At 38.5% G+C, this 22473-nt stretch overlaps 1 protein-coding gene across 1 annotated transcript in view; it reads left to right on the plus strand.

Annotated features, from left to right (window-relative positions):
- The first annotated feature begins 11860 nt into the window (after positions 1 to 11860).
- LOC150076856 (uncharacterized) overlaps positions 11861 to 22473 on the plus strand; it is a 227007-nt gene continuing 216394 nt past the window's right edge. The window contains exon 1 of the mRNA XM_090385702.1: positions 11861 to 12056. Within this exon, the coding sequence (XP_090241828.1) occupies positions 11963 to 12056 (94 nt within the window). The 5' untranslated portion in view covers positions 11861 to 11962. The remainder of the gene's footprint in view (positions 12057 to 22473) is intronic.

A 22473-nucleotide genomic window follows, 5' to 3' on the forward strand; every position in this document is an offset into this window, starting at 1 on the left:
CTGCACAAATGGGAGCATGATGGCATTACAGGCACGTTGCTACAATGGACACTGTCCTTTAAGGGCTAATGGGCTAATGTTTTTATTGGATTTCCCCAGGGTTTAGTGTTGGGCTCATAGTTGTTTTGTATATTTATCAATGATATTGATGAAGGTATATCAGGCTTAATGGTGAAGTTTGCAGATTGTTACAAAGGTTGGTAGGGTTAATGACAGTATGCTACTGAACAGGATATAGAAAAGTTGGGCAGATGGGCTGAGAAGTACCAACTGAAGGAGTAACCAAAGAGAAATGTACCAACTATGTGGTACTACACTGAGGGTAGTGGAGAATGAAAAAGACTGGGAGTAATTGTGCAGTCATATATGAAGTTTTCTGAGGAGTGCAGATAGACTGCCAAATCGGGTCTTGTCAATGATATATAGGATTTTTGCTAGCAGGGATAAGGAGGTGATTATCCTTTTGTATAAGCAGTGGTCAAGCCAAACCTTGAGTACTGACCTGGAGGCCTCATTTAGGAAGATGTAGATTTGATAGAACGAGGACAGAGAAGAGAAACAAGATTGGTTAGGGGAACAAAGTGGTGCTCATACCAAGAAAGGCTTAAGTTCTGCAAATTGTAGCAATTGGAGACTAAGATCCTGCGAGGTGATCTGATTGAAGTATATAAATCCTTGGATGGTTTGAGCATGCTCAATGCTGATGGGATTCTTTCTTTTGCTCAGATTACGAACCTGAAGGCTCTGCGCAGTAGCACAGTCACGACCCTTCCTGAGGGTGAAAGGGGTACACTGCACCCAAGCGCCAACATTCAAGGTGTGCCTGAAAACTTGAAACTTATATTTATGAAGAAAATTTTAAAGGGGGCGCAAATTTCAATTGGCACCCGAACGCCAAATTGCGATTGGTATACGGGCGCCTCATACCCTAGGATCGCTCCTGAGCACCGTGGTATCGTCACCGTCCTCCGAACACCAGCTGGGAAAGGCCCGGGTTCGAATCCTTATCGATGACGCGAACTTTAATGGGGTTTTTTCACTCCCTGGCTGAGTTAGTCGGTCTCAGGCATAGATAGCAAGGTTTTTTTCCCAGAAACTGGGGTTCTTTCTTCGAGCAAACAGGCAAATCGACCAGAGAATATTGTTCCGAAGTCGTTTCTGTTATAGTGTAGTGTTTGCCGGACACCATACTACTTTGGGCTAATATTAGATCCAGAAGGACTTTGATTAATATGGAAGTGTTGTGGTTTCTTTCAGGACAAAGCTCGTGTTCTAGGCCTTACTCGGATTGACATCGAGAATAAGCTGCAACATCTGAGATTGCGTTGTGTCTACACTTTGGGCTCCTTTCTACATAATTGGGCTCCAAAGCGCCACATAACTATGGATCCTTTGAATAACTTGTTTAGCAGAATGGGTTGCGTGTATTGAGAAAATAGTCAAAGAGGCAAAGGGGTAAACAAATAAAACTTGGTTTATTGTATTTGCACAACTTACACAAAAGCAGTTTAACAAGTTCATGACTAGGTGTTGTAAAAGTAATTGATTCATTCACCTTAGTTTTGAATTTTACAGTTTTACTAGGTAAAGAGTAAAAGTATCATTATGTATATATATTTGCCAAAACCTTCGTATTCTTCATGTAATCTTCTGTGAACAATTAGTTGTTTTTGGTCATTACATGGACAGGTTTTCTAGATACAACTCTGCGGGTAACTATGACAGGCTGACATGTGATCTCGCCTCATAACTCAGTGTATGTATCTGGGAGGAGAGATGTTAGTATGCTGCCTTAGGCAGGGGATGTGCTAGATGTTTCTGTTTAATAGTTCTAGGTAACTCGTCGTTAAACTAGGGGGCGAACTTACCCGAAAAACTCCAGGGTGATTGGCAGGGCAATACGGAGCTCTCTATAATTGGCCATTGAAGGCGATCTTTATCGATCTTCTCTTTCTAGCAGGTTTCTTCCCATCTCCTTCGCATGCGTTCGTACCTCCACAAGTTAACTCACCAACTTCCGCTCTCCTTTTTCTCCCTATTCTAAATATATATAGGTCCCTCTCCCCTTTTCGGTAGCGATCTCTGGATTGGTTAGCAACCTCTTTCTGCGGGGAAAAACAAATCTAAGGCCCATAATTAGACACGTTTTAAATGGAAAACTCTTTGAGAGAAAGAAACAAAACCACTAATCGATACGCGGTGGTGTTTCCGGGTTGTACTAAGGCATTCTCTACATTCAAAGTCTATCCATTCCCTGACGAGAGTCAACTCGCAGTAATCAGCTCGAATTTCACCCAAAAATACCTTCCTAATTCTGATCTGCTCACTGACAACCACACATTTTGCGATCGTATTCCTGAACTATACTTACACGATGCTTAGCTGGCCCTATCGAGTGTTGCCCTCCTGCAGTGAATTGACCGAAAGCAGCGGAGGGAGATGGAAACTCGATTACTGCTTCAATATTGCGAAGATACAAGAGAATCAGGCAAAACAACTTTCAACAAGGCCTTATTACTTCACACACATATAGTGACTAGCAAAAGTATAGGTGATTACTCATGAGGATGTATCAAAAAGGCCAAAAATGTAAGCATTTTCATAATATATACAATTTTCAGAAAAATTAAATATATGGGTTGATGTAATCATTTACGGGGGACAGTAATATCATAATTCGGTTTTGGTTTTGGAACCTGTGGGAATAATAAACTCAAATTGAGAAAAACCAGTTGTAGAATAGACGTGCCGAAATTTGCCTTTAGCCAACGGGTAGTTGATTGCTGGAACAATCTTCCATCTGTCGTTGTGGAAGTTGATAGCTTAAATAAATTGAAGGAAGAACTGGAAAAAGATTTGGAGCGAATGAATGGCAGAAGTGGGAAGTTTTTTTTTTTTTTTTGCTGATGATATACAGGGTGATTCACTACCAGTGCGACAAACTTGCAGAAGGTGTAGGGGGCACAAAGACGAATCGGAATCACATAGCATTGCAGGGTCCGAAATGCCTTCGTCATGCGGTAGAGGACGTTGAACGGAAGGTCGCGTGAACAGCGATCCCGTTGGAAGTCAGCATTTGCGAACCGTTTCTGTTAAAGAAACCAAGTAGCAAAAGTCCTCCAGAGTGGATAATCCGCAGGCTCCAATGATTGGAGGCGTTGCAGATGGTATGAACTCATTTGGTTTGTTGACAGTATCCTCCATACAGTGGATGACAATTTTTTTTCTGTAAGAGTTACCAATGGGAATGCACGAGCCTCTTCTTGCTTCAAACAAAATTTCTGGGTGGGCCACTGGTTGGTTGCAAAGTTTATCTGAAAGTGTTACTTGTGTCTTAAATTCCCTTTCAGAAGCATCACTGTAGATCTAGTTGTCGATATTCGTAATTTAAAGATGCGGCATGAACCCAACAATCACTACAGTACCTCGTTTGCTTGTTTTCTATTTGAATCCTGGAATGTCCCTTTTACTAATTCAGCACTAGCTACCTCAATTATATTGTTTCTATATTAGTTAAATAATTTATCCAGAAGGCAGGTATTATTATTATTGTAGGTAGTAGTAGTTGTAGTGAGATATGATGCAAGAATGCATGTTTATAAAGCATCAGTTCCCCCACATCATCTGTACGCACTCTCCAATAATTTGCCTAGTCCTTCTTTAAATTTATTCAAACTGCCCGATCCCACAACAACAAATGGAAGTTTTTTCAAACAATCAACGTCCCGCTGGCTGATGGCAAACCTCCGAACTGCAGTACCTTTCAACCCGCCTCCTCAATTTGAATTTATGCTCCCTCGTATGTGTAGCCGGAGCAAGAGTAACAATGCCATCAGCGTTCAGCTTTTTCAATCCATTCAAAGCCTCCTGATCAATTCAAACTCGTCTGCTACTGCAATTATTATAATTTTTTTCCCATTGACCAGTCAACAATGTCAGGCCTTAGCACTATAGGTCTGAAAGAAATGAAGATATAAACACTCTACGGGATGTCATGGAATACGATGAAAGACTTTATTAACTAGAACACTACGGCTAAATTTAGGTGATGGTTCCCCCTTATAAAATAACTCGCCAGTCAAGAGACCATAATGGAAAAGGATTCCTGGTTTATTTTGTCTATGGCAGTGGGGTTTTGTGGTTGGAGATTCTTAACCAGGAAGCATTCAGTGGCAGATTTTTCAGTGGTTATCAAGTGGGTTTACCTTTCATCGCTGAAAAAAAAAAAAATTTCTGTTATACTCCAGTACGACAACCAAGTCAGTAGAGTTTACAATAAATCGTCAATACAAATATTTATCGGATTTAGTAGTCATGGGCTTGAACCCCGGCCTACTCAAGGAACGCGTGCTATGCACTCACGCTTCTAACCACTGGGTTACATCAGGCCTACTCATATGATAGCATGATTACACAACGGCCCCTAGGCGCCTCTAGGAATCCTAATACACTGTATTTGGATTATCAAAAGTTGAAATATAGATCCAAATACGCAAATATTTTGTAGTGGCAGGAATCCCAAAATCTCACATCACTTTAGTGTCCAAATGATACAAACCAACCACTGCTGAACACCAATCCGTTTAAATGAGACGGGCTTTGCCCTGTGGTCAGTGGCCGTTGGAGCACACATTACAAACTTCAGTTGCCACTTCTCAGCCCATTTACCCAACATCTAGATCCAGTTGTAGTAGCAATCTGTCTTTACTGTCGTTAACAACCCTGCCAACCTTTGTATCATCTGCAAACTTGGACATTAAGCCATATACCCACATCAATATCATTGATGAATACACAAAACAACAATGGACCCAGCACCGAACCCTGGGGAACTCCACTAATAACATTTCTCCACGAAGAGCAGTGTTCATTGATTACCACTCTCTGTCGTCTGCCACTCAACCATCCCTTTATCCGTTGTAGCAACTTACCCTTAATGACATACTTCTCCAATTTGTATAGCAGTCTTCCATGTGCAACAGTATCAAAAGCTTTCCTGAAATCCAAGTATATGATATCAAAATTATTTTTGACATTCATTTCCTTTGTGATCCACATCAATATCATTGATTACATTACAAACTTCAGTTGCCACTTCTCAGCCCACATTTACCCACATCAATATCATTGATGTGGGTAAATGTGGGCTGAGAAGTGGCAACTGAAGTTTGTAATGTGTGCTCCAACGTGTGCTGAAAAATGTGGGCTGAGAAGTGGCAACTGAAGTTTGTAATGTGTGCTCCAACGTGTGCTGAAAAATGTGGGCTGAGAAGTGGCAACTGAAGTTTGTAATGTGTGCTTCAACGGCCACTGACCACAGGGCAAAGCCCGTCTCATTTAAACGGATTGGTTCAGCAGTGGTTGGTTTGTATCATTTGGACACTAAAGTGATGTGAAATTTTGGGATTCCTGCCACTACAAAATATTTGCGTATTTGGATCCAATACGCAAATATTATTATATACCATAGTATCCAATCGAATTGGTCAGAAAAGAACTTCCTTTAACAAACCCATGCTGTGTCTAAACTATTACTGCAGTCTTGTCTAGATGATCCTGCAATGCTTCTTTAAGCAGTGATTCCATTATTCTCACAGGGAACACAAGTAACTAATAGGTCTATAGTTACTTGTGTTACCTTTTGAACCCCCTTTGTGAATTGATGATAAATTTGCACACCTCGAGTCCATATGGACCTTCCTTGAGTCCGAGGAAGCTCTCATAATTATGGCTAAGGGTTTGCTTACTTCCTATGATGCCTCCTTTAATATAATTGGATAGATCTCGTCCACCCCAGTTTCCTTCCTTATGTTTAACTTCAACAATTTCTCCTCCACTTTGCTCTCAGTTATTACGAAATCAGTTAGCTCCCTGTTAGAGTTTAATAAACTTCTTTCATTCCCCTCCTTGAATAACTCCTCATGTGTGAATGTAGATGCAGAATACTCATTCAGTTTATCAGCTACCTGAACATTATCAACAATGGTCAACCCATCTACGTTAAGTGGTCCAATCTGATTCATCCCTTTCCTTATAGAGTTTACATAAATAAAGAACTCTTGGCTGTTTTTCTCTGCGTCCTTTTCCGAAAGTTTCTTGTAATCTGCCTTCGACTGCCTAACCTCCTTTGTGACTTGATTACAGACAAGCTTATAACTACCATAGACTTCTGTGTCACCTGATAATTTATTTGAATCCCATACATTATTCTTCTCTGCCACGATCATCATTAATTCATCTTACTTCCATTTAGGCCTGAACTTTGAACAGTATTTCTTAGTTGGAATGAAAAGCTTAGTAATCTCCAAGATTCAGTCCCTGAAGGCTTCCCATTTAGAATTCCATGTTGGTAACATCTTTAGTTGATCCCACTGTACAGAATTTAAAAATTTTCTGAGGCTCCTGTAGTCATATTTTTGAAATCAAAAGTCCTTCCCTTTACCTTTGATTTTAGTTACATCTTTAAGTAATTCCCGTATCAGTACATTGTGATCACTGTCACCCAGTGGTTCCTTTATCTGCAAATTCTTGATGCATGAATAATCACTGTTGATAATCAGATCAAGAGTATTACTCCCTCCGGTTGCCTCTGCAACATGCTGTTGTAGAAAACAGTAATCCAATAAATCCAAAAAAGTCTTGTAGTGTGCGATTGACAAATCCCACTAGTCCCAGTCAATATCTGGAAAGTTAAAATTCCCGATTATAAGACATTCTGATTTACCGGCCGACTCCATTTCTCTGCACAATTGCTCATTTTACTCTTCAGATTCATTAGACCTATAACACCCACCTACTCTCTTTTTTCCTTTCCCGGTGCTTATGTCGCAACAAACAGACTCAACACTGCATTGTCCAACAACATCAATTGGATGCACTTCCTTAGATTTTATGTTTCTTCGCTAACAGCATAACCCCCCTCCTCCCTTTCTGTACTGTCTATCCTTTTTTTACACATTATACTCACCAAATTCCAATTCTGCACTCCTTATGTCTGTGTGACACTACGTCTCTGATATCCCCAAAATATCTGCCTTTGATGTCCTGACCAGCATTTCTAGCTCATCAAATTTATTAGCCAGACTCGTAGAATTCGTGTACATGCAAGTATACATGCACCTGTGCCTACTCTTAGTTACCCCTAACACAGCCCATGTATTTATTTGTTCCACTATGACTTCCAACAGTCCTGGAAATTTCCATTGCCTTGCTTTCCGTGCTGCTGCTCGTTCTACTAGGAAACAGTGCAGGAATCATTTTTGCTTCTGCCTGCGGCTACTGTTAACGTTTCAATTAACAATTGGATGATTGTTTTCTGCAGCAGCATATTCGAGAGGCAACTAGAGAGGGTAATACCCTTGATCTGGTTATCAACAGTGATCATTCGTGTATTAAGAATTTGCAAATAAAGGTACCACTAGGTGGCAGTGATCACAGTGTACTGATGTGGGATTTACTTAATGATATAATTAACATCAGGGGCAAAGGAAAGCGTTTTTGCTTCCGTAAAGGTGACTACAATGGTCTCAGAGAGTTTTTAAATTCTGTACAGTGGGACAAACTGATGATGTTACCAACAGTAAATTCTAAGTGTGAATCATTCAAGGAATTAATCGCGGAATCTACTAAACGTTTCATATCTATTAAGAAATATTGTTCAAGGTTTAGGCCCAAATGGTTGTCAAATAAAGTAATGAGACTCATGGCAGAGAAGAAAAATGCATGGGGTGCATATAAATTATCAGGCGACACAGAAGCCTATGGCAGATATAAGCTGGTCTGTATTCAAGTCAAGAAGGAGGTTAGGCAGGCGAAGGCAGATTACGAGACATTTTTGGCAAAGGATGGTAAGAAAAGACAAGGATTTCTTTACTTATTTAAATTCTAAGAGGAAGGGGATGAATCAGATTGGTCCACTTGATGTCAGTGGTTCAACTGTTTATGATCCTGCTCAGATAGCAAACAAAGTGAATGAGTATTTTGCATCTATATCACATATGAGGAGTTATTAAGGTTGGAAAATGCCAGAAGGTTATCATTCAAGATAACCTTGAATTCAACTGCGAGCAAAGTGGAGGAGAAATTGTTGAAGTAAACATAAGAAAGGCATCTCGGTTGAATGGGATCTATCCAGTTATATTAACGGAGGCGGCAAAGGAATTAAGCAAACCCTTAACCATAATTATGGGAGCATCCTTGGACTCAGTGGAGGTCCCCACGGACTGGAGATGTGCAAATGTATCGCCAATTCACAAAGGGGGATCGAAGGGTGACACGAGTATAATTACAGACCTGTTAGTTTAACTTCTGTTCCGGGTAAAATAATGGAGTCATTACAGATCAGTTAGTTTAACTTCTGTTCAGGGTAAAATAATGGAGTTACTGGTTAACAATGCATTACAGGATCATCTGGACAAGACTGCAGCAGTCATTCAGACACAGCATGGGTTTGTTAAGAGAAAGTCTGGTCTGACAAATTTGATTGGATATTATGATGTGGTTACAACGGAACTGGATGCAAAAAATAACTTTGGTATTATATACTTGGATTTCACGAAAGGTTTTCACACTGAAGCGCATGGAAGACTACTGTACAAATTGGAGCAGAATAGTATTAAGATTAAGTTGCTGCAGTGGATAAAAGGATGGTTGAGTGGGAGAAGACAGAGAGTGGTAACCTATGGTCGCTGCTCTTCATGGACTAATGTTATTAGTGGAGTCCTCAAGGGTTCAGTGTTGGGCCCACTGTTGTTTTGTATATTTATTAATGATATTGGTGAAGATATATTAGGCTTAATGTCAAAGTTTGCATCTGATACACAGGTTGGTAGAGTTTTTAATGGCAGTGTGCTACTGCAACAGGATCTTGAAAATTTGGGAAGATGGGCTGAGAAGTGGCAACTGAAGTTTAACATTGACAAATGCAAAGTTCTCCTTACGGGTAGGATTAACCCCAGAGGAACGTACCAACTTTATGGTACTACACTTAGGGTGGAAGAAAATGAAAAATACCTGGGAGTAATTGTGCAGTCAAATATGAAGTTTTCTGATAATTGCAGTCAGGCTGCAAGAGCAGGTCATGGAGTTTTGTCAATGATATACAAGAAATTTTCTAGCCGGGAAAAGGTGGTGATTGTAACTCTGTATAAAGCAATGGTCAAGACACGCCTTGAATACTGCGTACAGGTCTGGAGGCCTCATTTTAGGAAGGATGTAGATTTGCTGGAGCGTTTACAGAGAAGGGCAACAAGATTGGTGATGGAAATGGAGGGATCCTCTTACCAAGAGAGACTTAAGTTCTGCACATTGCAGCGGCTGTAGAGTCGGCACCTGGAAGTGATCTGATTGAGTTTTTTGAGGCGTTGAATGGGTTGAGCACGCTGAATTCTGATGGGATTCTTCCACTTGTTCAGATTACGATCCTAATTGGGCATAAATTCAAATTGAGGAAAGACAGCTATAGAATAGATGTGTGGAAATTTGCCTTTATCCAGCGGGTGGTTAATTGCTGGAACAAACTTTCATCTGTCGTTGTGGAAGTTGATAGGTTAAATAAATTTAAGGAGGAACTGGACAAATATTTAGAGGGAATGGTTGTGTTGTGAATTTTTTTTTCTTTTTTTTTTGGCTGATGCTACATAAGCTCATACACTTGCTTTCTTGCATCACATGCCACGATTACTATTACTACTATTACTATTTCCTCAAGATAACAGTTTTCAGACCCACCTAAAACTGTCTTGAAAGCATCATCAAATATTCTTGCTCCATTTCTATTTAAGTGTACCCCGTTCCTGTAGAAAGAGTCTCTCCTGTCAACAAGCACATACCAGGGTGAAAAATCTACCCCTTGGGCCTTATACAATCTTTCCAGGTCCGAATTGAACGACAGGGCTTTCATCATATACTCCCTGTTATCTTGCTTGTGTAGAATTGCACACAATTTCACATTCAACCCTAACTCCGGAATTTTTTTAACATTGATCTGTACTTTTTGAGTAAATGAAGTTATTGACGAAGTTATATCTGGCTTAATATCCAAGCTTTCAGGTGATACGAAGTCTGTCAGGGTTGTTATTGGCACTAATGACAGTACACTACTTCAACAGGATCTAACGAAATCGAGCAGATAGGCTGAAAGGTGGTATCTGAAGTTTAACTTTGACAAATGTAAAGTTTTGCACTTGTGCAGCAGTAACCCAAGAGAAACGTACCAACTGTGTGGTACTACAATCAGGAAAGTTGAGAATGAAAAAGATCTGGGTGTAATTGTGCAGTCATATAAGAAGTTCTCTGAGCAGTGCAGATGGGCTGCCAGAGTATGTTACTCTTACCAAGAAAGGCTTAAATTCTGCAAATTGCAGCATCTGGAGACTTGGCACCTTCGGAGTGATCTGTTTGAGGTGTACAAGGCAGGCCTTGAATGGTTCGAGCATTATCAGTGTTCATGGGATTCTTCTTCTTGCCCAAATTACAAACCTGAGGGGGCATAAACTCAATTTGAAGAAAGACTGCTGTGGAAGAGATATGTGGAAATTTGCCTTTAGCCAGCGGGTACTTGGAACAAACTTCCATCCATCTCTCTTTGTGAAAGTTGACAGCTTAAATTAATACAAGGTAGAACTAGACAAACATTTGGAGTGAATGGATGAGTGAAATGGTATTTATTATTTTATTTATTTATTTTTTTGGGTGATGCTCTATTAACATGCTTTCTTGCATGATATGCCTCTACTAGTGCTACTGCTATATTCAAGGAATCTTTGAGTACCATATTGAGGATGCTTATTTTTTGGTGTTCTGTGATGTTGAAGTCAAATGTTAGCTATCATTCATCTGCATTAGCTTACACATGTCTTTTTTTCCCTAGTTTTCTCATATTTTTGACCTTTGACCTTGGAAAGAGTCCCATATATTTTATATGATGTGCTAGCTGGGCGAAAAAAAGAAAATTCTGGCTAGTGGTGGGTTCTATGATCTTTCACTGGAGACTGGAAGCAAGAAATGGATGTGAAGTTACTTTTCGATGACCTCATCTTTTGTCCTTCCTCACCTGTAGAGTCTGCGAGCGTATCACAGCGGTATAGTCACCGACCTCCCCACACCGGGTGGAAAAATCCCGGATTCTAATTCCATCAATGACGCAAGGAATTTTAATGGGCTTTTTTCACTACGTGGTGAGGTAGTCGGTCTCTGGCGTAGATAACAAGGCTTCCGCCCCCACAGAAACTGGCGTTTTTTTCGTCCAGCAAAACTAGGCAAATCGACCAGAGAACACCCGCAACTTACAGACAAAATAAATATATGGGTAGGTGTAATCATTTACGGGTGACCATATCATCTCACTTGTAGAACATTGGACATTGTCGCTGTTTCCTTACACCTTGTAGAAATGGCGTCGTTTCGATTTTCCGTCGCCAGTCGAAGTCGAAAAACACCGTGGAGACGGGAATAAATTTTTATTGACATTTTTTTTTCTTTTCATGGCGAGTTAGTCTGGTAAGGGTTTCCTTTTAAGAAAGTGGATTTTTCATCCAACAAAACAGAAGAACCACTAAAGGACAAAAAATTTACAAACAGTATATAGTGTTGACGACTCATATATGTATATTGGCTTGGTTACAAAGACAGAAATTGGAAAGAACCAAGCTGACCGAAATTTCTTTCTCGTTTTCAATAAGATGTTGCAACATGCACGCTACGATAAAAAAAAAAAAAAAGAAATCTAATTTTTAGCCAGTATACATTTTATAATATACATATATACAGTATATTCTAAATTATTTATTTACATAATGTGTAGAACAGACAAACCCACAAATTGTTCAGGTAGCGTTAAGGTGGTGTAAAGGTTGACAGGTTGGCATATGGTCATGTTGCGTTTTGGTGATGATGTTTTGGTGTAAAATTTAAAATTCATAATGGATCCACCGTAAGTAATATCATAATAATTAAAAGAAATATGTCGTGGCTTGGAGGTAGTTTTTCAACTCTTACTGGACAGCTCTCCAACTTTACGAAAGAAGTCCTGAACGAGAGTCGCGAGGAAATAAATGGTATTTAATTAGCATCATACTGTCACTTTTCCGTACTGGCTTTTTATGGAGGGTTTTAATTTATCTATGTTTTATAGTATTATATGAATAATTTGATTTTTGCAAACTTTTAGGAAATATCATTTTAAGCCCCCACCCCTCCTTCATTTGCAATCATCACTCCTAGTAGAAGTAGGTTAGTTTACTTACGCCCTTATGAATTTGTATATGAGAATTTGGGCTCTATCCCAGTATCTCGGGTAATTTTGGGGTGTGCGAGTTGTGTCTCGGTTAATTTTGCAATTTGCGGGCTGGTTGCGGTTTAGTTTTGAATGTAATTAGTCACAATAATTTCAAAATTTAATATGTTACCTATATATTATATCAGCGGCTCCCAAACTGCTGAGATCTGCGGACCCATACACACACACACACATATATATATATATACACACACACACATATATATATATATACACACACATATATATATATATATACACACACACACACACGCGCGCACAACATATATAACTTGATACAATAATCTACTTGATACTATGTATAAGTATAGTGCGAAAGCATCAATAATACATAGCCAAATCTGAATGAGCAGAATATAAGCAAAGCAGCATCGTTTTAAGTTATATCTCATATTGTGAATACCTTCACAACGAGTTGCCATGATATTGCACTACTTCGAATAAGTAACGCTTCACCTGAGGAGAAGATTAATGTTACTTATTCTCAGATAGATACCACCACCCAGACGGCACCGTTTCAGGCCTATTTTGTATTTGTGTGGGATAATAACTCGACTATCCAGTTATCCCTATTAGACTTAGAAAAGCAAAAAGATAACCGAGTGATATCCATCTGAGAATAAGTAACTAATGTTACTTATTCTCAGATGGATATCACTTGGGCACCTACCTACCCACCGAAGAAGGGCCAAATAGCCCTGAAACAGTGCCGTCTGGGTGGTGGTATCCATCTGAGAATAAATAACATTAGTCTTCTCCTCAGGTGAAGTGTTACTTATTCGAAGTAGTGCAATATCATGGCAACTCGTTGTGAAGGTATTCACAATATGAGATATAACTTAAAACGATGCCGCTTTGCTAATATTCTGTTCCTTCAGATTTGGCTATGTATTATTGATGCTTTCTCACTATACTTATACATAGTCTAGACTTTTCCGTAGCTTGAGGGTTACGCCCTAAATGCTTTATTGTCTAAATGCATTATACACCATCAGGCATCTCTCATATTGTGGAGTTATGCTTCAATTAACTGTTTTGCCATCATTGCATCACTTGGGTACCTACCCACCCACCGAAGAGGGGCCAAATAGCCCTGAATTTTATAATTCATTTGTTTGGTCTAATAGATTTGGTCCAATGGGTTTTTTTCACATTAAATTCACAAATAGCCCTGCAACGGCACCAGGGGAAGCCTGATGATGTCCGGAGTTTCCAAGAATAGGTAACAACAGCCTTCTCCACTGGGGAATCGTTGCCTATTCGAGGAGTTTGAGTTTTTGAGTGGTGTGAGTTGAAGGAGTTATTGTCCCTTTCATTCTTCTACACCGTTTCTTTTCCTCTTCCACTCCTACTATAACTTTCCCTCTACTTTTTGCTTTTCTAAGTCTAATAGGGACAAGTGGAAATTCGAGTAGATATTCACATACATACATAAATAGCCCTGAAACGGCACCAGGGAGAGCCTGATGATGTCCGGAATTTCCAAGAATAGGTAAACAACAGCTTTCTCCACTAGGGAAGCATTGCCCATTCAAGGTGTTTATGAGTTTTTGATTGGTGTTAGTTGAAGGAGTTACTGTCCCTTTCATTCTTCTACACCGTTTCCTTTCCTCTTCCACTCCTACTATTACTTTCCCTCTACATTTTTGCTTTTCTAAGTCTAATAGGGACAAGTGGATAGTTGCGTTATTATCCCACACACATACAAAATAGCCCTGAAATGGCACCAGGGGGAGCCTGTGATGTCCGGAGTTTCCAAGAATAGGTAACAACAGTCTTCTCTACTGGGGAAGCGTTGCCTATTTGAGGAATGTATGAGCTTTGAGTGTGAGTTGAAGGAGCAACTGTCCCTTTCTTCCTTCTACGGCATTTCCTTCCTCTACCTCTCCTACTATCACCTTCCTACATCTTTATCTCTTTTCTAAGTCTAATAGGGATAGTATGAGGATAACCGAGAACTTTATCCCATACCATATTTCAAAATGGTGCCATTTGGGTGGTGGTATCCATCTGAGAATAAGTAACATTAGTCTTCTCCTCAAGTGAAGCATTACTTATTCAATGTAGTGCAATATCATGGCAACTCATTGTGAAGGTATTCACAATATGAGATATAACTTAGAACGATGCCGCTTTGCTAATATTCTGTTCATTCAGATTTGGCTATGTATTATTGATGCTTTCGCACTATACTTATACATAGTCTAGACTTTTCCATAGCTTGAGGCTTACGCCCTAAACGCTTTATAGTCTACTTGATACTGTAACATACTATATAACTTGATAATATAATCTGAACGCTTTGCGGACTTCAGTTTGGGAAATGCTGTATTATACTATGAATACATTTTTTCGTGTACCGTATTATATACAATAAAACAATCAGTATTGTACCAGTGATTTATTGCATTAATATTAATATATAAAAAAATTAAGACAAATTTTCTTAATATGTAAATTTTTTTATTTATTTATTTATTTGTTTGCAAGCATAAACAGTGTGGATCGGGTTTGGGTGTGGCTTGGATGCATATTAACACATTGGACCTGTGCAGGTCTCTAATCTGGGATTTAACCCTGACCCAATATATAATAAAAAACCTTGATGCTAGTGAAATTCCAGTCTCTTGTATAAATTGATGCTAGATGATTGGGTGATGACCTGTGGAGAGTCTTCTTCCAGTCACGAGTGCTGTGAAAACTGAACATGTCACTTTTTGTGAAGGTGGCCTCATCCGAAAACAAGATGGAGGTAGAAAAAGAGGACTTGTAGAGTTTCAAATGCATTGGATTCAAATGCTTGTGATGAATGATTTTTGCTATTCAGTGTTTATATACACTAAACTCCCATTATAGTACTCACATATAACATCATCCTACTTTTGCTGCATTTCCTTCTGGTCCCATGATCAAATGCTTTTCCACTTATATCACTTTTTCTTAGGTTCCAAGGAGGAACCTTAGAAAAAGGTGATATAAGTGAAATTCAGATATTAACCCTCCTCCTCTGGAGTTTTGGATAATGGATGATAGAGACTAAAGTCTATGAATCATTTATCGTACAGTGACTTTATAGAAATCATTCCAGTGCAGGTGACATTCATTTATTTCATGTTTAACTCAAAGCTTTGAAGTTAGATAGATAGGCCACACTTTAGAACTCAGCATCTTCCCATTTATCAATTTATAAACAATACACACAGAGTAACATGGCCTTAGTCGCCTATGCTCCTAAAAAAATTAAAAAAGATATGATTACTGAAGACGTTCAAGAATTACTGGTAGAAAAAGAGGCTGGCAAAGTGGCATCGGAGGTAAAACCAAATCATTTCAAAGGATGATAACGGAGTTGAAAATTCTAAACTTCAAAATTTTACACTAAAAAGCATACGGGAAGGCATAAAGTTAGCCGAGCAATTAGAATCTTATCTTTTGAATACAGATTCTTGTTAACATTTTGTTAACAAAACTAACATGAAATAGTGTATTTTTATGTTAGCATAAAACTAACTTGAAATAGTGTATTTTTATGTTAGCATAAAACTAACTTGAAATAGTGTATTTTTGTTAACTTTTGGAACGTAACCCCCCCCCCCCTTTTTGTACTTTTTCTTAGCCCCGCATGACACAGTTTCGCACAACATGACATTTTATAGGAACCTGACTACCATGTTATATGAGGGTTACCTGTATTATTATTATTATGTTATCATATTTCTCACGTTAATACTTTTAATTGTGTTTAGCAAAAGGCTTAAATACAGTGCACTCCCGCTAATCCGAACCCCGGTAATCCGAACGTCCGCCTAATCCGAACACGTTTCGGTCAGCGGAGAGGAAATTTTTTAGTTCGCAAAATATATGTTAAATACGTTAAATTTAAATGGTATTAATGGTACAAAGACATTTAGAATTCCACAAAAAAATTGTATTTTATTGTAGTACTGTACTAATACAAAATTAATAAATCAGTGTTTGACATGGCCTATTAAAACTACAGATCAATACTTATACACCAAAACAGGAACAAAAGCCATTTTTCAGAAGTAACAAACTCTGTTAATTTCTTTTGACGTAACGATGAAAATCGATTAGAAGATGCTATGTTTTGCCACCGGTTACACTCTCCCACAGCTCAGCAACCCAATATACAACATCTTTTAAGTTCACTTGTTTCATTTTCTCATGTAAAGAAAGTGAATTGGTGTTATCTTCTATCAAGGACCTAAGATATTTCTTTCTGTATGCAAGCTTGATAGACTGTAACACCCCCTGGTCCATGGGCTGTAATAACGGTGTTACATTACGCGGTAAGAAAGCTGCCTTTATATCCCCTGATGTAAACTCGGAAACGTCTGGGTGGGATGGCGCATTGTCTATGAGGAGAATGGCGCGAGGTGGCAAATCATTTTCATTGCTGAAACGTTTCACTGCTGAGACAAATTGATTATGAAACCACTCAATGAAAAGCTGTCCGTTCATCCAAGCTTTTTTTTGACTTTTGTAATGAACTGGAAGATTGTTAATGTTCATATTTTTAAAAGCGCTCTCGGCTTCGCTGATTTAATGATCATCATCAAAATCATCAAAGGTAGCTTGTGATTTCCTGAAGCATTACTTCAAGCTATCAACGTCACTCACTCCTTATTCATTTTAAAATCTGGGGTACGTTATTCGGCTAATCCGAAATTCTGCTAATCCGAACAGGGCTCGGTCCCAATTAGTTCGGACTAGCGGGAGTCCAGTGTAGTCTCCCATCTTATGGATTGCCAACTGTTTTTTGCAATTGGGCATGTAGTTTTCTCTCTGACTGCTTATGATGATAGATGTCTTCCATCTTCTAACTTCTCCATTAATGCCAGCATTGCCTAAGGTTCAGCTCTTTCTTTCACTCTTTTCCTCTTACCTTCTTTCACTTACTGAAATTGCTGTCCATAATTTTGTTGATGAAAGCACACTACCTTCCCCTGTCAAATCTGAGAAGTCATGCCCTGTACAAACAGCTTCAATCTTGAATATCTACCACTAGTTCTTTAAATGCTCCAGGTAATCCTCCAATGGGACAAAGAAAACTTGGTTAATCCTTCTAAAACTCAGTCCTATCTTGTTTTTTGCAGAAGTGAATCTGCTGCTTCTCTTCCAAGATACTCAGATTTCTAGACAAGATTGCATATCTCCATTTAGGGATTACCTTGACTTGTAATCTCCTGACTTAAACACAACATTATTTCCTCTGTATCAAGAAAACTGGGTTTTTGTTTTCACTCATGGTTTTGGCTTTGGCTTTTTCTGAGCAGCTACTCATTCTGTATAAATCTATCTCAAATCCATTCTATCATGGAATATTGTTCAACATCTGGGGTGGTGCCTGCAAAACCTCACTGAATCTTCTGGACTTCTTTCAAAAGAGAGTAGTCAGAGTAATTTCTGCTGCATACCTTTTCTGTAGATAATTTCATCTATGATTCCCTCATTCTCTTCTGAACCAGTCTGAACTTGGTTGCACCAGTCAGCATCTTTGCTGTTTGACTAATTTATCCCATAAAGATCTGATTTCTTGAACAGTCTTTCTTTGCATGTATCCCTAAAATATTACAATCCACAGAAAGTCGTCTAATGTCAGTTTGTATCTTCTGTCTTCTTAGCCTTCAATCCATGCACAGTACTAAGTATTATAGCTTTCATAAAAAAATATTCAAGAAAAAGTGTTTAATTTAATGAAATTTAAAAAAAAAATCAAATCTTTTTATTAGCATGCACAGAAAGATTCTTGAAGGTGCTAAGCATGTAGGTTGCAGGTTTTCAGTTTATGTAGAATCCATTGCTTCATCAATGCTACCAAAGGAAAGCTAAAGAAGTCAATGTTGTCTACCAAAATTTTGATGAAAGGATAACCTGCAAAGAGGAGAGACCAATTATAGTGCTTTTTGGAGTCATTGGTGTTAACTTAATCCTTCTAAAACTCTCTTTTAAAGTTCTGTAATGGGATTTTACTGTATGTATATATATATATATTACTATTTAATATATTTTAATATATTTAATGTTAATACTTAATAAGTATTAATAATTAAATAGTATTAATTGAATAGATTAATTAAATATTAATTAAATAGGCTCACATCTGGTGAGTATGGGCTTGGCACACCCAGGGTCCTGAGCTGGATATCATCATTGTTCTTCTTGGTGATTCCTTTCTCTCTCTCTCTCTCTCTCTCACTCAGGGGAACTCAGGATTTTTTTTTGGCTGGTGCAGCATAAGTCTCAGGCTTCCTTGCACCACATGGCTGATAATAATAGTAATATATATATATATAACTGGCAGATAGATTGTTGTTAAGTTGCAGCTTTGTTCAGTTGCTGTTTTTTAAATTAGATGAAGTTGGTATATAATTATAAAATATTGTAATTACTTGGTATTCTGCTACAATCCACAATGTATTTGTCTATTATCCTCCTCTCAGTAGTTACGATGCCACCACTCTAGAACCTTCATCACCATTAAAACATAAATAATAATAATTAAACAAATTATAAATAAATATATATCAGTATATACTGGTTAGGTTATATTAGACTTACTTGTGACTTACAGTGGTGAGAGGATAATACACAAGTACTATCTGCTATAAAGCAGTATTATTCACCAATACACACAAGTACAATGAACTGTAATGTAATAATGTAATTTTGCTGGGTATAGTTGCTCAGCAAACTAAGCACATGGACTGTTTTTAATGGTATTTCCATGTCCCAGCAGGAATCCAGTCATATGATATTTTCAGAGCAATACAGCATGGTTGAGTTGCAGAATGTTTGTGCACAAGTATTTCTGTGAATTATGTGTTCCATTTTATAGTGCCTTCATACAGATGAGACAGGTGCAGAATTCTGTGATTATAGCAGCTTTATGAATAAGAGTTTAAATTTAATCATATTATCCAATATTAGCATTAGCACAAGCAGTGGCAAATGATGCAATAAACAAAGCTTATGCAACATCAACCAAAAAAAAACCCTCAATACATGTTCCATTTCACCTATCCATTCCATCCAATAGATTGTCTACTTTTACCTTGAATTTATTTAAGGTATCAACTTCTACAACAGATGGATATTTATTCCAGCAGCTCTACATCCTTCCTAAAATGAGGCCTCCAAACCTGTACAGTACTCGAGATCCACTGGTCTGACCATTGCCCAATGAGCTGTCGTGGCAGCCTATCTGTACTGCTCAGAGAATTTCATATCTGACTGCACAATTAACCCCAGATCTTTTTTCATTTTCCACTTCTGAGTGTAGTACCACATAGTTGGTATATTACTCTGTGGTTACTTCTACCTATATACAGTACTTTGCATTTGTCAATGTTAAATTTCAGTTGCCATTTCTCAACTTTTCTAACTTTTCTAGGTCCTGTTGAGTAGCATACTGTCATTAACCACCCTGCCACCCTCTGTATCATCTGCAAACTTGGACATGAAGGAATAAAGGCATATCAAGTCTGATATGCCTTCATCAATATCATTGATAAATATAAATATTGATAACAAATAAATGTTGATAAGAAAACAACAGTGGGCTCAATACGGAAACCTGGGGGACTCCACTAATAACATTAGTCCAGAAAGAGCAGTGTCCATCTATTACCACCATCTGTCTTCTGTCACTCAGCCATACCTTTATCCATAGCAGCAACTTACTGTTAATGTCACACTGCTCCAATTTGTACATTGGAGCAGTCTTTTTATGTGCAACAGTATCAAAAGCTTTCCTGAATTCCAAGTATATGATATCAAAATAATTTTTTGCATCAAATTCCTTTGTGACCACATTGTAATATGCAGTTAGATTGGTCAGACAAGATTTCCCCTTAACAAACCCGTGCTGTGTCTGAAGTATAACTGCCTTCATGTCTATTTGATTCTTTAACCAATGACTGCATTATTTTTCCTGGTATAGAAGTTAAACTAGCAGGTTAAATTACTTGTGCTATCCTTTGTGAACTGGGGATACATTTGTACATCTTCATGCAGACCATGGGCACCTCCCCTGAATCCAAGGATGTTCTCATAATTATGGCCAAGGGTTTGCTTACCTCCTTTGCTGCCTTCCTTACTATGATTGGATAGATCCCATCTGCCCCAGGTGCCTTTCTTATGCTTAACTTCAGTGATTTCTCTTCCACTTTCCTCCCAGTTATTACAAAATCAAAGAAGGAGCTTCTTAGAGTTTGATAAACTTCTGGCCTCCATTTCTCTAAAGAATTCATGTGTGAATGTAGATGCAAAATGTAGAAGTGCATCCAGTTGATATAGATGAACAGTGCACTGTTGAGTCAGTTTGGTGTGACATAAGCACTGCGAAAGCAAAAATTAGAGTAGGAGTGTGTTATAGGCCTAATGACTCGAATGAGTACAATGAACAATTGTACAGAGAAATAGAGTGGGCTAGTAAATCGGAATGTCTTATAATGGGGGATTTTAACTTCCCAGATATTGACTGGAACTTGTGGATTGGGCACTCACACACTAGTCAGACTTTTGTGGATTTATTGGATGATTGTTTTCTGCAGCAGCATGTTCGAGAGGCAACCAGAGAAAGTAATACTCTTGATCTGGTTATCAGCAGTGATCATTCGTGTATTAGGAATTTGCAGATAAAAGAACCACTAGGTGGCAGTGATCACAGTGTACTGACGTGGGATTTACTTAAAGATTTCATTACCATCAGGGGTAAAGGAAAGGGTTTTTGCTTCCGTAAAGGCGAGTACAGTGGTCTCCGACAGTTTTTAAATTCTGTACAGTGGGATCAACTGACGATGTTACCAACAGTAAATTCTAAATGGGAAGCATTCAAGGAATTAATCGTGGAAGCTACTAAAAGTTTCATACCTATTAAGAAATATTGTTCAAGGTTTAGGCCTAAATGGTTGTCAAATGAACTAATGAGACTCGTAACAGTGAAGAAAAATGCATGGGATGCATATAAATTATCAAGCGACTCAGAAGCGTATGGCAGATATAAGTTAATCTGTAATCAGGTCACAAAGGAGGTTCGGCAGGCGAAGGCAGATTACGAGAAATCCTTGGCAAAAGATGCTAAGAAAAACAGCAAGGATTTCTTTACTTATATAAACTCTAAAAGGAAGGGGATGAATCTGATTGGTCCACTTGACATCGATGGTTCGATTGTTGATGATCCTGCTCAGATAGCAAACAAACTGAATGAGTATTTTGCATCTACATTCACACATGAGGAGTTATTAAGGTTTGAAAATGGCAGAAGGTTATCAAATTGTAGCAGGGTGCTTAATGATCTTGTAATAACTGAGAGCAAAGTGGAAGAGAAATTGTTGAAGTTAAACATAAGAAAAGCACCTGTGGTGGATGGGATCTATCCAGTTATATTAGAGGAGGCGGCAAAGCAACTAAGCAAACCCTTAGCCATAATTATGAGAGCGTCCTTGGACTCAGGGGAGGTTCCCACTGACTGGAGATGTGCAAATGTATCACCAATTCACGAAGCGGGATTGAAGGGTGACACGAGTAATTATAGACCAGTTAGTTTAACTTCTGTTCCGGGTAAAATAATGGAGTCGCTGGTTAAAGATGCATTGCAGGATCATCTAGACAAGACTGCAGCAATAATTCAGACACAGCATGGGTTTGTTAAGGGAAAGTCTTGTCTGACAAATTTGATAGGATATTATGATGTGGTTACAAAGGAACTGGATGCAAAAAATAATTTTGATATCATATATTTGGATTTCAGGAAAGCTTTTGACACTGTTGCGCATGGAAGACTATTGTACAAATTGGAGCAGAATGGTATTAAGGGTAAGTTGCTACAATGGATAAAAGGATGGTTAAGTGGGAGAAGACAGAGGGTGGTAATCAATGGGTGCTGCTCTTCTTGGACTAATGTTATTAGTGGAGTCCCACAGGGTTCGGTGTTAGGTCCACTGTTGTTTTGTATATTTATCAATGATATTGATGAAGGTATATCAGGCTTAATGTCGAAGTTTGCAGATGATACAAAGTTGGCAGGGTTGTTAATGACAGTAATGGCAGTGTGCTACTGCAACAGGATCTAGATAATTTGGGCAGATGGGCTAAGAAGTGGCAACTGAAGTTTAACCTTGACAAATGCAAAATACTGCATATGGGTAGAA

Source organism: Mastigoproctus giganteus, chromosome 12 (assembly GCF_048544385.1).
Source record: "Mastigoproctus giganteus isolate SK-2022 chromosome 12, ASM4854438v1, whole genome shotgun sequence".
NCBI lineage: Eukaryota > Metazoa > Arthropoda > Arachnida > Uropygi > Thelyphonidae > Mastigoproctus > Mastigoproctus giganteus.